This window comes from Archocentrus centrarchus, assembly GCF_007364275.1.
Source record: "Archocentrus centrarchus isolate MPI-CPG fArcCen1 chromosome 18 unlocalized genomic scaffold, fArcCen1 scaffold_23_ctg1, whole genome shotgun sequence".
NCBI lineage: Eukaryota > Metazoa > Chordata > Actinopteri > Cichliformes > Cichlidae > Archocentrus > Archocentrus centrarchus.
Window position 1 is genome coordinate 8,998,299 of NW_022060145.1, and position 13,947 is coordinate 9,012,245.

Below are 13,947 nucleotides of genomic sequence, written 5' to 3' on the forward strand. Positions count from 1 at the left end.
CAAAAAACTTGTGAGAATGTTTGTGAAGGAATATTACTTTCACACTGCTGGAGGACAGTCACCTTATACCCTGTGGAAAAGTAATTGTGGAAGATCTGCTAACTAGTGGTTACTGATGACAGTAAAGCACTCAAACAACGTGGGTTGGAGGTTTGCACCAGAGTCACACACATCGGGAACAAACCTCTGTTTGTTATATGCTGGATTAAGTAATTATTACGTGGACGTCAGGTGAGGAAGGGAAGGTGTTAATCTGTCACGAGAAGCACGTACACAGAGATGACATTTAGAGGTTTTGAACAGTTAATTCACAAAAAATAAATAAATAAAAAATACAAAACTCACAAGCGCTGGCCTTGCGACACAAACCAGAAAGTTGTCCCTGCCAAAACATTTCAGGCATCTGAACTTTGCTGAAAATGCCAGCTTCATTAAAACAAAATTGGGTCAAATGCACTGAGTGCAAATTAAAATCAACCAAAGGAGATGAGATGATTGTAATTAACATCTCTTCAATCAAGCAGGAGTGTGGGAATTATAGCTTCATGTTTTACATTTACAGCTGAACTCCGAGGACCTTCTCTGGTAGTACAATAAGACTTGTGCCATTTGAAAAGGCTGTTTGAAATACAGCCGCACTCATGGACATTTTGGAAAAAAAGCTTCACAACTCGACAAACTTTTTAATTAGGACACACTTGTCTGGGTGCACAGTTTTAGCAGTTCCCGTCAAAAATAATTTATGTGAGGATTTGGTCACTTGCTAGGAACAAAAAAAAACATACAAAAAAGTAAATTTAGTGGTTTATGCAGCTTTAAAATCTGCTACACTGCATCAAGTCTTCTGTGCAGAGAAAGTTCAGCAGTATGTGGATGTCATTTATAGACACGCCGCTATCTCCATACTCCACACTCATAGACTTTTACAGCTTCATTACTGGAGATAATTACAACACTCACCACTGCATCTTATATAATAAGGTCAGTTGGTCCTCCCCCACAGAGATATCCAATAACCATCAGTATTTACTGTATTTACTCACGTTGAAAATTCTTATATTTTATTTTTGCTGCTCTTACACTCCTTTATATATATATATATATATATATATATATATATATATATATATATATATATATATATATATATATATATATATATATATATATATATATATATATATATATATATATATATACATATTGCAAGAGAAACAAAAGTGAAATCAAAAGTGATTTTTTTTCTTTTTCTTTTTACCCAGCCTTCAGCCTCATGCAGTTGGACGGTACTGACGACTGACGATTTTTGTTATTTTATTTAGAGTCCATCTCTGTGAATAATTGTCTTGTAAAGTGTAATTGCAGGACATGGCTTCTTTCCTTGTTATTGTGATAAATAAGACGTACACAGACACTGACTGAGATTTTCATCAGTATGATAAATGAATGTAGTGCCATGGAGCTGTTCATGGTGAAATTCAGCACTGTACAACAAAGAAGCAGTGCGGACCCTTTCTGAGATAACAAACTAATTCAAAACCCCATGCTAGGTCTACTCATACACCACCACATGTTATGGGTTCTGCATAGGTTACCCAGAGACACCCATGTTCTCTCACATTCACACCTATGGCCAGTTTACAATCAACAGTTGACCTGACAGGTCAGAGTACCCAGAGAGAACCACCACACGAGGAGAATATGCAAACACCACACAGAAAGGCTGCTGGATTTAAACCCAGGACCCTTTTGCTGTGAGTGGACAGCGCTAACCACTGAACCACTATATGGCCATTATCCCTACCTATCCATCATCCTGCATCCGCTTGATTTGGTTTGCCAATTTTGTCTCATTTAAAACCAAAAAGAATAAATGGTAATGAAATATAGGTGCAAATGGTTGTCTGTGTTTATATATTAGCCCTGCAGCAGACTGGTGACCTCACCTTTTGCCCTATGGCAGGCGGGATAAGCTCCAGCCCCCTGCACAACCCTGAATTAGAAAAGTGGGGCTGGATGGATGGATCTGTGTGCACACCTCCGTGAATATATTGGCTGTTGTTTGGTGATGTAAAATTGTTTGGAAAATTTTGCCACATCATCCAATCCTACTTCTCAGGCCAAAATTCCAATTTGATGGGAATGACACATCAAAACAAAAGTTTCATAGAGAACATTTGTATTCTGGAAATAATAACCTGGTTGACCTGTTTTCTGCACAGCTGTGTGACAGTTCTGCAGTCTCTTCACTTTCAAAAGGAGACTGACAGTGTATAACAGATTATACATGTTGCAGCTAATGTGTGTGTGGTTTTTTAAAAAGTTATGCAACTCGGTCATCCGGCTGGTGTCAGCATGCGCACTGTGTATAAGCCTACCAGAGGTTTTTCGGGAGCCTGCTCAAGAGGTGGCACCGCATGGCGCCTCGTCCTGGATCATTTGCGAACCCACACCCCAGTCATGCTGGTAGCCTCCCGGAGCAGCCGAAGTCCTGCGGTGGGTGGCAGCACCCGTCTCTGCACAGGCTGTAGGATGTAGGCCAAGCCAGGCGTGTAATCCCTCACTCAGAGTTGGAACGCACCGACAGCAAGGGAAAATAAATATGGAAGGGTGAAACACTGGGTGGGGGAGAGAAGAGCCAGCCTTTAAGATTACAATTTCATTTTATGACTTTGAGGGCTAAATTATGAATTGCTGGAAAACACTCGTGTAACTCGTATATTTTTTTTCAAAGTATGTGCTGCTGAATTTAAATTTTTTCACTCTTGTCACTGTTTTGTGTGGACCTGCACAAAAGCTGAATAAATCTCTGCATTTATACATGTGTGATGTTAAGTTTCCACCTCACTGGTGAACATGTATTAACACTGCTCACATTCTGCCTTTCACTGGCACTCACATGGTGCTTTGGGTCACTCTCTCCTAATTTGGATCAATTATCCCATTTCCTCTCACAGAAACAGTGTTTCTCTTTACGCATAATGCGCTGGCTATTTGACAGCTCTGGGTCACGTGCTCGCTTTTTCATCATCTTGTCTGGGTGACTGAATGCTTGCTTTCTCTACTGTCTGAGGCTCATTTGAATTTCAAATATTGCCTCATTGCTAAGCCTCAATAATATTGACTTTCACTTACTCTCCAGAGGTTTTGGGATATATTTAGGCCAGGATTGTGCTTACACTCTGTATGTAGGCATCAGGAGATTTGGGACGACAGCGGTTGGTTTTCTGTAGCTTAAGCGAAATGCCTTCCAAACCTGATTGAAATGTAAGGTTCACCTGTTATTGTAATTAATGGATAAACTTATGGGACTGCTTTGCAAAAATGCAAACCCGATATATCAGGATGAAAAAATGCAAACATATACACTTTTTAATTAATTCAGGGGAACGGTCCAAAACTTCAGAAAGGTTTAACTTGACTTGTTGATCAGTCTCAACATGAGCGTCACAGTCAGTTTGCCTACAATGAAGTGACACAGCAAGTCTTTCATTGGTCCACTAGATGGAGTACTGCATCATAGATGCTTCTGCTCATAGCAACAAGGTTACCAAAGTTTGATTATTAAAGGCAGTTTGAAGACAGGGAACTAAAGGCCTTCATTCAAACAAACAAGCATTTCACCTCTAATTAAAATCAAATACTTTCTAGTAAAATTGCAGTATTTATAACATATATATAGTATCACTTTTTTTTTTTTTTTTGCCTTACTCTCTTTTTTCTTCCTTGTTTTTTTGTCTGCACATGTTAGCCAATAAATCCATTCGCACTCACCGTACACTTTATTAGGTACATCTTGCAAGTACTGGGTTGGACCACAACTGTCTTAATCCTTTATGGCACAGACTCAACAAGGTGCTGGAAACGTTCCTCAGAGATTTTGGTCCTTATTGACATGACAGCATCATGTGAACTTCCTGTTCCACCACATCCCAAAGGTGCTCTGTTGGATTGAGATCTGGTGACTGTGGAGGCCATTTGAGTGCAGGGAACTCATTATCATGTCCAAGAAACCAGTTTGAGATGATCTGAGCTTTGTGACATGGTGCTTTATCCTGCTGGAAGCAGCGATCAGAAGATGGGTCCACCGAAGTCATAAAGGGATGGACATGTTCAGCAATATTCAGGTAGGCTGTGGAGTTTAAATGATGCTCAGTTGATAGGAAGGGGCCCAGAGTGTGCAGAGAAAATATCCCCCACACCATGACAGCACCAGCAGCAGCCTGAACCACTGACACAAGGCCGGGTGAATCCATACCAAATTCCAGCCCTACCAGTTAAGAAATTAAGACTCATCAAACGTTTTCCAGCTTTCTGTTGTCCAGTTTTGATGAGCCTGCTTCAAGGTTTGATGTGTTGTGCATTTACAGATGCTCTTCTGCATGCCTTGATTGTAATAAAAGGTTATCTGAGCAACTGTTGCTTTCCTATTAGTTCGAAGCAGTCTGGTCATTCCCCTCTGACCTTTGACATCAACAAGGCATTTTCACACAGAGAACTGCTGGTTTTCCCTTCTTCAGACGATTCTCCATAAACCCCAAAGATGGCTGTGTGGGAAAATCCCAGTAGATCAGCATAATCAACCAAACTGAGTTGATGCCATTGACTGAATAGATATTTGCATTAATAAGCAGCTGTACCGAATATATTGGCATGTGAATACATTTAGGCTTACACTATTACACTACTATCTACTTACAGAAGCTAGTTTGTTATGTTAACACAGTTGAAAAACATCTTGATTGATTAATGTGCTCTTCTTTAAAAAAAAAAAAAAAAAAAAAAAAAAAAATATATATATATATATATATATATATATATATATATATATATATATATATATATATATATATATATATATATATATATATATTGCTGCTTTTAATTGCAGTTCATTTTATGCAACTACAGCAGCCTGTTAGCATAAATTGAGATGTAAAACAGGAACAACAGGTAGCTTGGCTTGCCTGGTAAGCTTTCGCTCACTTAGATTATGTATACATATTTTCTTGCAAATTACAGTTCAGCAGCAAATTTGAAATAGGGCATTGCAGCTGGCATATTATTATGCACCAGCTACAGGTTGTATCGGGAGCAGGGGACAGGGGCTTGAAGTGTGAGGAGTAATGGCTTCTTAGCCAACAGTTATAGTAGTGGGATCACACCCATCTTTAGAGTTGGGATTCATTTTGAGCTCAAGTACATACCTCTAAAATACGGCCTTTGCAATACTGTGACAAACTACCCACATTTGTTTTCTGTGACTCCGGCAGCTTCAACTCCAGCTGAGAAAAGCATGGGTGCAATGAGTATGGAAATGTCACAGATACTGACACTGATTGGTGAACGAGGATATAAAATATGATCTGTGTTAATTCATCGTCTTCCAGTTTGGATTTACCCAGCTCATTGTTAAATGGAAGTGGCATCTCATGGGGACTGAGAGCAATTCTTGAGGTTCACACAGCGCTTTCAGTGTTGTTGTAGTGAGCGGCGCAGCTCTGAGTGTAGTATCTCTGCTCAAGAATGCAGATATAGTGCCCCATTGTCCAAGGACACAAGCTGAATGACAACTGAGGACAATACTAGTGGTATTTTTTGCTCTTTCTCCTCTGTTCTCTTTAAGATTGCATCTTAAACTACAGCCAACATTCTGCAAACAATGCTACTATGTTTGAGAATCCATTCATATTCATTATTTTTTTTACATAATCTTTATTACATGATTACAATAATTTCATGGTGCACTAAGTGTGACAGATTATTCAGTTTGAAACTAACATGGTCTCCTTTAGCACACTGAGCATGCTCGGGTCTGCTGCCTCCTAAATGAGAGGTCAGGTGACAGTCACACATGTACAGTAAATTTAAAGCTATAGCCAGCAGCCATAAAACATACAGGTAGCTTACTGCATTGGTCAGGTACACATAATAAGACTAAATCAAAACAACAGATAGTAACATTATAACAATCTGAAGCAACCCCCAACAGGTCAGAACACAAACATAGGTTAATGCTGGTGGATTACACACACTTAAATCTAATAATGTCTGGAACTGTAAATAAAGTACATTTTTAAAAAATCTAAAAATGGAAACTTGAGATCCAGAATGTGTCACGTTTTACATGGAATGTGGTTCTGAAACTTAGCTGGCACACTACTGCCCTCAAACTAAAAGTTTTGGGTCCATTGCTCAGCTACACTAAGAATGCATTGTTAAGTAGAACATCATTTTCATGCCAGGCACAAACTGTGTGACAATGAAAAGCTTGAGCAACAGAAAGGGGCTCAGTGGAGCTAATGCTGTGGGCAACCATTCAAACAGCTCCCTCCTTTCTCTTTTCCCCCCGCAGAACAGTGCAACACTGTTTAACTGTGCCAGATTCACTGAGGGGAGTTGCCCTCCTGTCATTTATCAGCGTATCCTCGAGGTCGTGCAGCTATCGCCCTACATTTGACACGGTCTTCAAACGGCCACATCAGCAGACAGATAATCAGTGAGATAAAGAACAGCATCTTCCCTGTCAGCTCAGGGAGGGGTGGGTGTATATAAATTGAGGCCTCTGGGCATTCCCAATCTCACGGTCCACCATAGTTCTTCATCATCAGCTGCCTTCAACCCGACAAGCCTGCAGACATGGCGTTTAATGGAACCTGGAAGGTCGACCGCAATGAGAACTATGACAAGTTCATGGAGCAAATGGGTGAGTGTGTGTGAGAGCACTTGACAGTGCGCAGTTTGCTGTCCAAGTCTGGCCTCATTAGTTTATGAGGGCAATGTATGTAACTGTAGAGTCATGTGTTTCCATAGAGTTCAGTATGGCTGTGTGGGTGTCGCACAGGGCAGTGAGCTGCTCCTCGACTTTAATTTAGTTGCTGTAACAGCATTTATTTTAGGATTTGTCAGAAAGACAGTAATTTTATGACTAATAATTTATTAATAAACATATTGACCAGGTGTTAATGTCATGAAACGCAAGCTGGCAGAGCACGACAGCCTGAAGATCACCATCGAGCAGACTGGGGACAAGTTTCACATCAAAGAGTCCAGCACTTTCCGCACCAAAGAGATTGACTTTACTCTGGGCGTTCCATTCGACTACACCCTGGCTGATGGGACCGAAGTCTCAGTGAGTGCACTAAAGAGGAATATTACTAAGGCGCAGGCACTTGGTCAAGGTGCTGCTTCATAATTACATAAATGCAACCAGAAATGGTTTGTTTTAGGCAAATCTGGCTTATTTCTAAGATTGGTGGATTCGCTGCTAATGGGAAAAATGGAAACCAAGGCAGCTAAAAGCAGAGGAACAATTCCCAGTGAATAATTCAAGCTACAGTAAATTAAAAGTTGCTTTTATGCAAATCTAAAATAGTAAAGAAGAGTGTTAAAGAGTGCTTTAACTGAATATTTTTAACCAGGGTGCATGGGAGATGGAGGGTGACATGCTGAAAGGCAAATTCACCAGGAAGGACAACAACACGGTCCTGACCACTACTAGAACTCTGGTGGGCGGAGAGCTCGTGCAGGTCAGTCATTGTCGATCCAAACTCAGTTCCGGTGTGATGTTAATTCATTTTCCAATAAATGTCTCCATAAACCATCTGCACCTTTGTTGTTTTCTTGCAGAGTTATAACTATGAAGGGGTGGATGCTAAGAGGATTTTCAAGAAGCAGTAACCTGGATAATAAAGTTCGAATTTTATTTTTTATATAAATGATACAATATAACACAGCCCAGTGAACTGCAGTACACTATCCTAAAGACAGTGTACTGCAAATACCTCAAAAGGCGTGGTCACCGTGCTGAAGTGCTACTATATTCATGAACCTGGTCACACAGCTCAGTTAAAGATGCGTCTCTTTGGCTATGAAAGGTGAAAACAAGCGCTTGAAATCTCAGGCTGGGCAGGCAGGTAAAGTGGTTACAACAGAAATATCACAGCTACAACTGTAAGAGTCAAAACAGCATCTTAGCAATGACTGATGAAAACTACTGCCTCCAGCAGCAGCTAGCCCTTCAAACGCACTTAGTTTTATTTGGCCTTGTAAGTTTTCTACTGGAGATGAACTGAACGACATTTGTGTTTTTACCTGCATGAGGATAATCCACAGAACACAGTGTCAACAGTTTTCACGGGGGGGGGGGGGTCATTCATCGGCACGGTCCAGATCATCCACATTAATGGGTGCATTGCTTCCAGGAAAAGTTCCACAACAATATGAAATATATTAAATCTCATAGTGTGCGTTTAAACGGGGAAATATGATGATTTGCACTAATGGTTTTTATATACTGAATTGCCCTCCACAATAAAGTATTTTATTGTGTCACTTGAGTGTAGTGTTGGTGTTATTAAACACGCCGTATCACATGTGAATGAGGCCTGATAAGTAGAATCAGTCGAGATTATCTCATGGATGTGATAAACGTCTATAAACAAGTCGTGTTGTTTCCGTGACAGTTATGTCACAATCAAGCTCAAAGATCGTGCCGTGGTGATATCATATGTTTTTCATCAGGGATTTGAGTGAAATACTGCAGTACCATTTCAGACTGGTTTCAGGTCTGTCTTATAGTGCATGACTCTAGTGTGATCTCATGAACACAGTCTTCTGCTGTCATGTGACGGCCCTTTTGTGCTATGTTGAGAACACTCCAGGGAACTGGTGGCTCGTCACATGATGGATTTCTAGAAATGTAGTGAACAATGATTTTCATTCAGGGTTAAAGCTCATGCAGATTGCTCTTAGGGGAGAGTAAGAGCATATACGCATTGAGGCTTTCTGACCACCAGAGGGAAACCCGTGCCCACTTTTATTTCACTGCTTGGCTTAAATGCAGACACAGCAACAGAAAAATGTTGTGTAAAATGTTTTTAAAAACTGCTTTTTGTTTGCAGCTGCACAATCAGTTTCAAGTACAAAAAAAAGAAAAAAACAGATGAAAAATTCCAAAGATAACCCTGTTTGACAGATTTCTAAAGTTATTAGTCAAAAACTTAGCATATTTTATATTATACATATTATATATTTTTGTATTTTAGCATATATTGGACAAACTGTTCTTGCCTTATATATGCACACACATTTCAATAAATCCCTGCAGCTATAGTCCTAACAAAATAACAAGACTGAGGATGGCTCAAGACTTTTACACAGCACTGATGAATAGTCAGCGATGCAGTAAGTGTAGCTTAACCATCTATATCTCATCATGTGCAGTTAGACTAATTAAAGGAGCGCTGTTATGCTTTTTCTTATTCCAAGCCATATATAGCTTTACACTATTGGATATTCATATTAAACAACGGTTTCAAAGCAGTGCTTGAGTTTTTTTTTATTAGTCTTTTGTAGATCAGACATCAACATGGCAAAGATTTCCTTATATGGGCATCTTAGCTCATAATTGTCCTCCTGAAGCCTAAACTCTTGTTTGGGATGATTTTAATTTCTCCAGGCTATTTGGGAGTTGGACTAAGGCTCTTTTGAACACCTGATTAGCTGTTAGCTGTTATATACTTTAAAAAAGTATATACTCATATGGGGGAATGGCTTTATTATACAGCATAACACAATAAATTCAGTATTGCTTAACAAATTAATAAATGTTTTATTGAACAGAATGAAGTAGAAGCTGGAACGAATGAAGCCCCAAAGGAAAATGCATGGAAGAAAGCTATACTGTATAGTTTTGAGGGCTATATACAGTAGTTATGGGTTATATATCAATAGATCATCTATATAGCACACATATGTCCTCAAACCAAAATTCAAATCCAAGTACAACCAATAAAGTGTAAGAGTAAAAGTATTATTGGTCCTACAGATGATAGAGTGAGCTAGAACGAGTCCAACATCGATCGATGGGAGCTCCCCTCTGAGTCCTGAGTGGCACCCTTTTTCATGGAAGTAAAAAGCCCGCCATGAACAAGGCTAATCTGGCAGGGGCAGGGCTGCTTTGAACACCAGTTTTCCGCTGAGCCCTCCTCAGGGAGGGAAGTCCCCTGAGACCTGTCAGATGCTGGAGGGCTGAACAGATTTTAGTGCAGGGGAAAAAGTGGGCCGGTGGGCCTCGTTACTCCGTCAAGATGTGCAATCCAGAGTGATTTTATGTTTTCAATTTTTAAATCAGCAACAATATGGAAAGCATTTATATCACTAATATAATTATTCTGATACACACAAATAATACAGTTTATAAAGTGCAAAGTTCAGCTGTGGCAGCAGAGCAAGTTAAAATGTTTCTTACTTCTATTAATAAAGGAGTATTTCACATTGTTGATTTGCTATTTTTACCACAACAAAGACGTGCATTCATCATCCACCACTGATTATGGAAATCATATACTATAGATGACTGCTTTGTAATATCTGTACCACTAGGTAGCACTGTGGAGCTCTTTATTTTCTGAGGAGAAGGTCCTCAGCTGCTCTATGATGTCATCCTCAGCCAACTTACCATATGAAACACACCCTGTTTGCACAGACACACACACACACACACACAAACACACACACACACAAACCCCACTACATAATTACTGGATCCCAACTCCAATTATTGAATTAATATCTCTTGTACTTATCTGGAATCAAGTAGAGTTAGAGTGAAATCAGTGGGAAACAGAAAAGTCGTGGGAGAGTTAGCCTTCAGTGTTTGGATTGCTGTGAGACTGTGGGCGCAGGGGCCCACCCAAGGGAGGTGGAAGCTGTGGATGAGAGAGGAGGAGGAGAAGAAGGAAAAATAATGGGAGGACAAGAAAAAGACAAGAGGGTGTGTGGAGAAGGGGAGCGCAGAAAGGACAACACAGGGAGAAGCCACTCCTCACCCAACTCACCCCCCCCCCCCCCCCCCGTACCGCAGTGAAATCAAATTCACTGACTCACTCTTAAGTCGTCAGCTTACGTGAAAGAATAATGACCACAAAGACACCAACGGTGTGGCGGGGAGTGTCGGGGCTATTAGTTGGCCAGTGTTTCCAAGAAGACGCAGCCCTGTTTTAGCCAATCACTGTTTGGACAATGACTGTGCAGGCCTCTGCAGAGACACATGCAGCCTGCTGAAAGATGACTCAGTAGGTAGTCAGTGCAGAATACTTTATCCCAGACTCTTCAAATAACTAGGCTTAGCATAAACAATTCAAGCCAGTACACGTGCTCAGATGTGAGCCATACCAAACTCGCTAATTTGAAAGCGGCATTGTGTGAAAAGCATGATCATTGTGAGGTTGCGGACAGAGCTGGAACCATCTTTCCATCTTTTTATTGGATAGCCTTTATTAGATGGCAGGCTGATAGGAAATACGTGATTGGGACTTATTATTTCTTCTGTACAAAATTTATCTAAAACATTCAGGAAAATGAGACAATTTAATTATCTGTATTTAACTGAATAAAATATTGATGCATTCATATTCCCTGTAATCCCTGACTAAAAGGTGCTTATTAAAATTCCTGTGTTTAAAAATAGTTTAAAACTTTCCATAACTGACTAAAGTAACAACTGCTATGACTTTACATCAAAATCATCCATATATTGTGTTGAAGAGATATCAGCTAAAGCGGAACAAACGCCAGGCCATACTTTTGCATAAGTAGTACATGCCCATGCTACAGTATCAGTTGTTTGTTTTATCATACTGCTGGCAAACTGATATACTTAGGTGCCGTTTACACGAGACCGTTTTCATTTTGAAACGGTGTCGTTTTGATGCGTTTCGGCCTTCTGTTTACACGACAACAGAGTGAAAACGATGTGTTTCAGAAACGGGTTCCAGAGTGGAGCGTTTCAGAAACGCACCGGCTTGCGTTTTCGTGTAAACACTTGAAACCGGGGTGATTTGAAAACGCTCGACTCGCACATGCGCACTATGGTTGCGACGGCCAGTTTTTCGCGCACGCGCAAACTGATAAACAGTACTCGCGGATTCACGAGTGCTTCTTATGCTTTTCCTGTGTTTTGACCGTTTTGTAATTCAGCGTTGTGTGCAGCAGCGATCCAACCTCATCATCGGTCCACACAAAACCTCTCACATTGGCCGTTTTGTAAGTAATGAACAATTTGCCGCACTAACTACTGTGTCACTCCACGCATGCGCGTCTTGCGTAAACAAACTTTGCAAAGAGAAAACCAACGCCAACTTGTGGCCTGGCATGGGAACTACATCGTTTTCATCGTTTCACATGTCCTCGTGTAAACGCGGATCGTTTCTGAAATGCCATCGTGTAAACGAAAGGCTGAAACGCATCAAAACGACACCGTTTCCAGTGAAAACGGCTTCATGTAAACGGCACCTTAATGAGACTGAGAAACATAAATAAATAAGTAAATGAAAAGGGATGGTCCCTGGGGTGCTGAAAGTTTTAGTTAAAATTTAAGGAGGGTGATTACAAAAAGTACCTTTAACATATAAAAAGCCACCTGCAGGCCAACACGTCAGTCTCTCCAACTATGATTAGTGGATGCTTATTCCCTCCATATGGAAGTCAAAATTTCAGGAATCTCAAATTTTTGAGTTGTGTAACTCCAAATTTTGAGATACTAACCTGAAATTTTGAAAGAATAACTCAAAATTGCGACTTAGCCTGTCCATGTGTTATTTTTCTATTTATTTTATTTATTTATTTTCAGTGGCAAAAACAAGTTTCCATAGATTAGTGATCAAAAGTGTATATATATATATATATATATATATATATATATATATATATAAAGGCATTCCTGCTTTAACAATGAGCTCCTTCAGCTTTGAACATCATTAGCAAAGTATTAGCATAATAACGCACACATTTATTGTTAATGTAGTAAAATAACAATAATCTGCTTAAAATCAACATGCTAGTATTGTTAATGTGAGCATGTTAGCATGCTATTATTAGCTGTAGATGCTCTGCTTTTTAGCTCTTCTCTAGGTCAGTTAGGAGAATTTATACTAAAAATAACACAAGCGACACAAATAAATGTCACGGTGAGGGGCTGTGTGCGGAGGGAGAGGACCCAAGTGCAGGACATACGCAGATGTAAACTAAAACTTGTTTATTTCCAGAAACTCAAATATTACAAAACACAAAAACTCAAAATCTCCACCAGGGCAAAAATCAACTGGAAGCCTGGGAGAAACCAAAAACCAAAACACGCAGCTAGGAGGGGAACACTGGGGGGGAAACAATGACGACGACGCGACAACGAACAAAGGAAGACTCCGGGCTTAAATACACACAAGGGGATTAGGGCAAGTGGAAACAACAGGGGACGACAGGTGAACCAAATGAACCTAATGACAAAGGGGAAGCAAAACTAAACACAAAGCACAGGGAACACGAGACTGTCAAAATAAAACAGGAACTGACTAAACATAACAGACGCAGACCTAATACTGAAAACTTGACAAAGAGAACATGCACAAAACAACAAGGGAAACTGAACATCATACTCAAACAACAACTATAAGAAACACTGAGAAACATAACCTAAAAAGTATAACAAAGAAAGCTACACAAAAGAAACTCAAAATGCTGGGCCACCAGCCCAGGACCATGACAATAAAACCAGTTAGAAACAGTTGGGAAAGTTTGAAATGCGTAAAAAAAGAAGTTAAACTACAGGTTTTCAGCCAATAATGTGATGGGAGTGAACTAAAAAGGCTAGCTCATGATGAAAAGATCACAATAAAATCCGTTCACTGGTATTCAAGTAATGTATTAATCTAAGGAGAGTTTTAATTTACCCGAGTTTTGACTGTTCAGTGCAGTGAAATAAAATAAAAACTCTTGTCAGGAAGGGCATTTGTCTGACATTCTGCAGCCAGAAGAGTTTGAGACAGAAACACCTCTTTAATGGGCTTGTCAAATGGAGTAACACCATTACAAAGTGTTGCCGGTTGGGTGTATGCACGCATGCACCCAGATGATTACGTACCCCTGCACACACAAGCATTTTTTATC

The 13,947-nt window shown here is 40.0% G+C and overlaps 1 protein-coding gene across 1 annotated transcript; it reads left to right on the forward strand.

Annotated features, from left to right (window-relative positions):
- The first annotated feature begins 6,427 nt into the window (after nucleotides 1-6,427).
- LOC115775116 (fatty acid-binding protein, intestinal-like) lies at nucleotides 6,428-8,334 on the forward strand. The gene is made up of 4 exons (XM_030722624.1): nucleotides 6,428-6,706; nucleotides 6,960-7,132; nucleotides 7,422-7,529; nucleotides 7,630-8,334. Exons 1-4 carry the CDS (start codon nucleotides 6,640-6,642, stop codon nucleotides 7,678-7,680), a joined length of 399 nt encoding a protein of 132 aa, XP_030578484.1. The 5' UTR covers nucleotides 6,428-6,639; the 3' UTR covers nucleotides 7,681-8,334.
- Nucleotides 8,335-13,947: the final 5,613 nt, after the last annotated feature.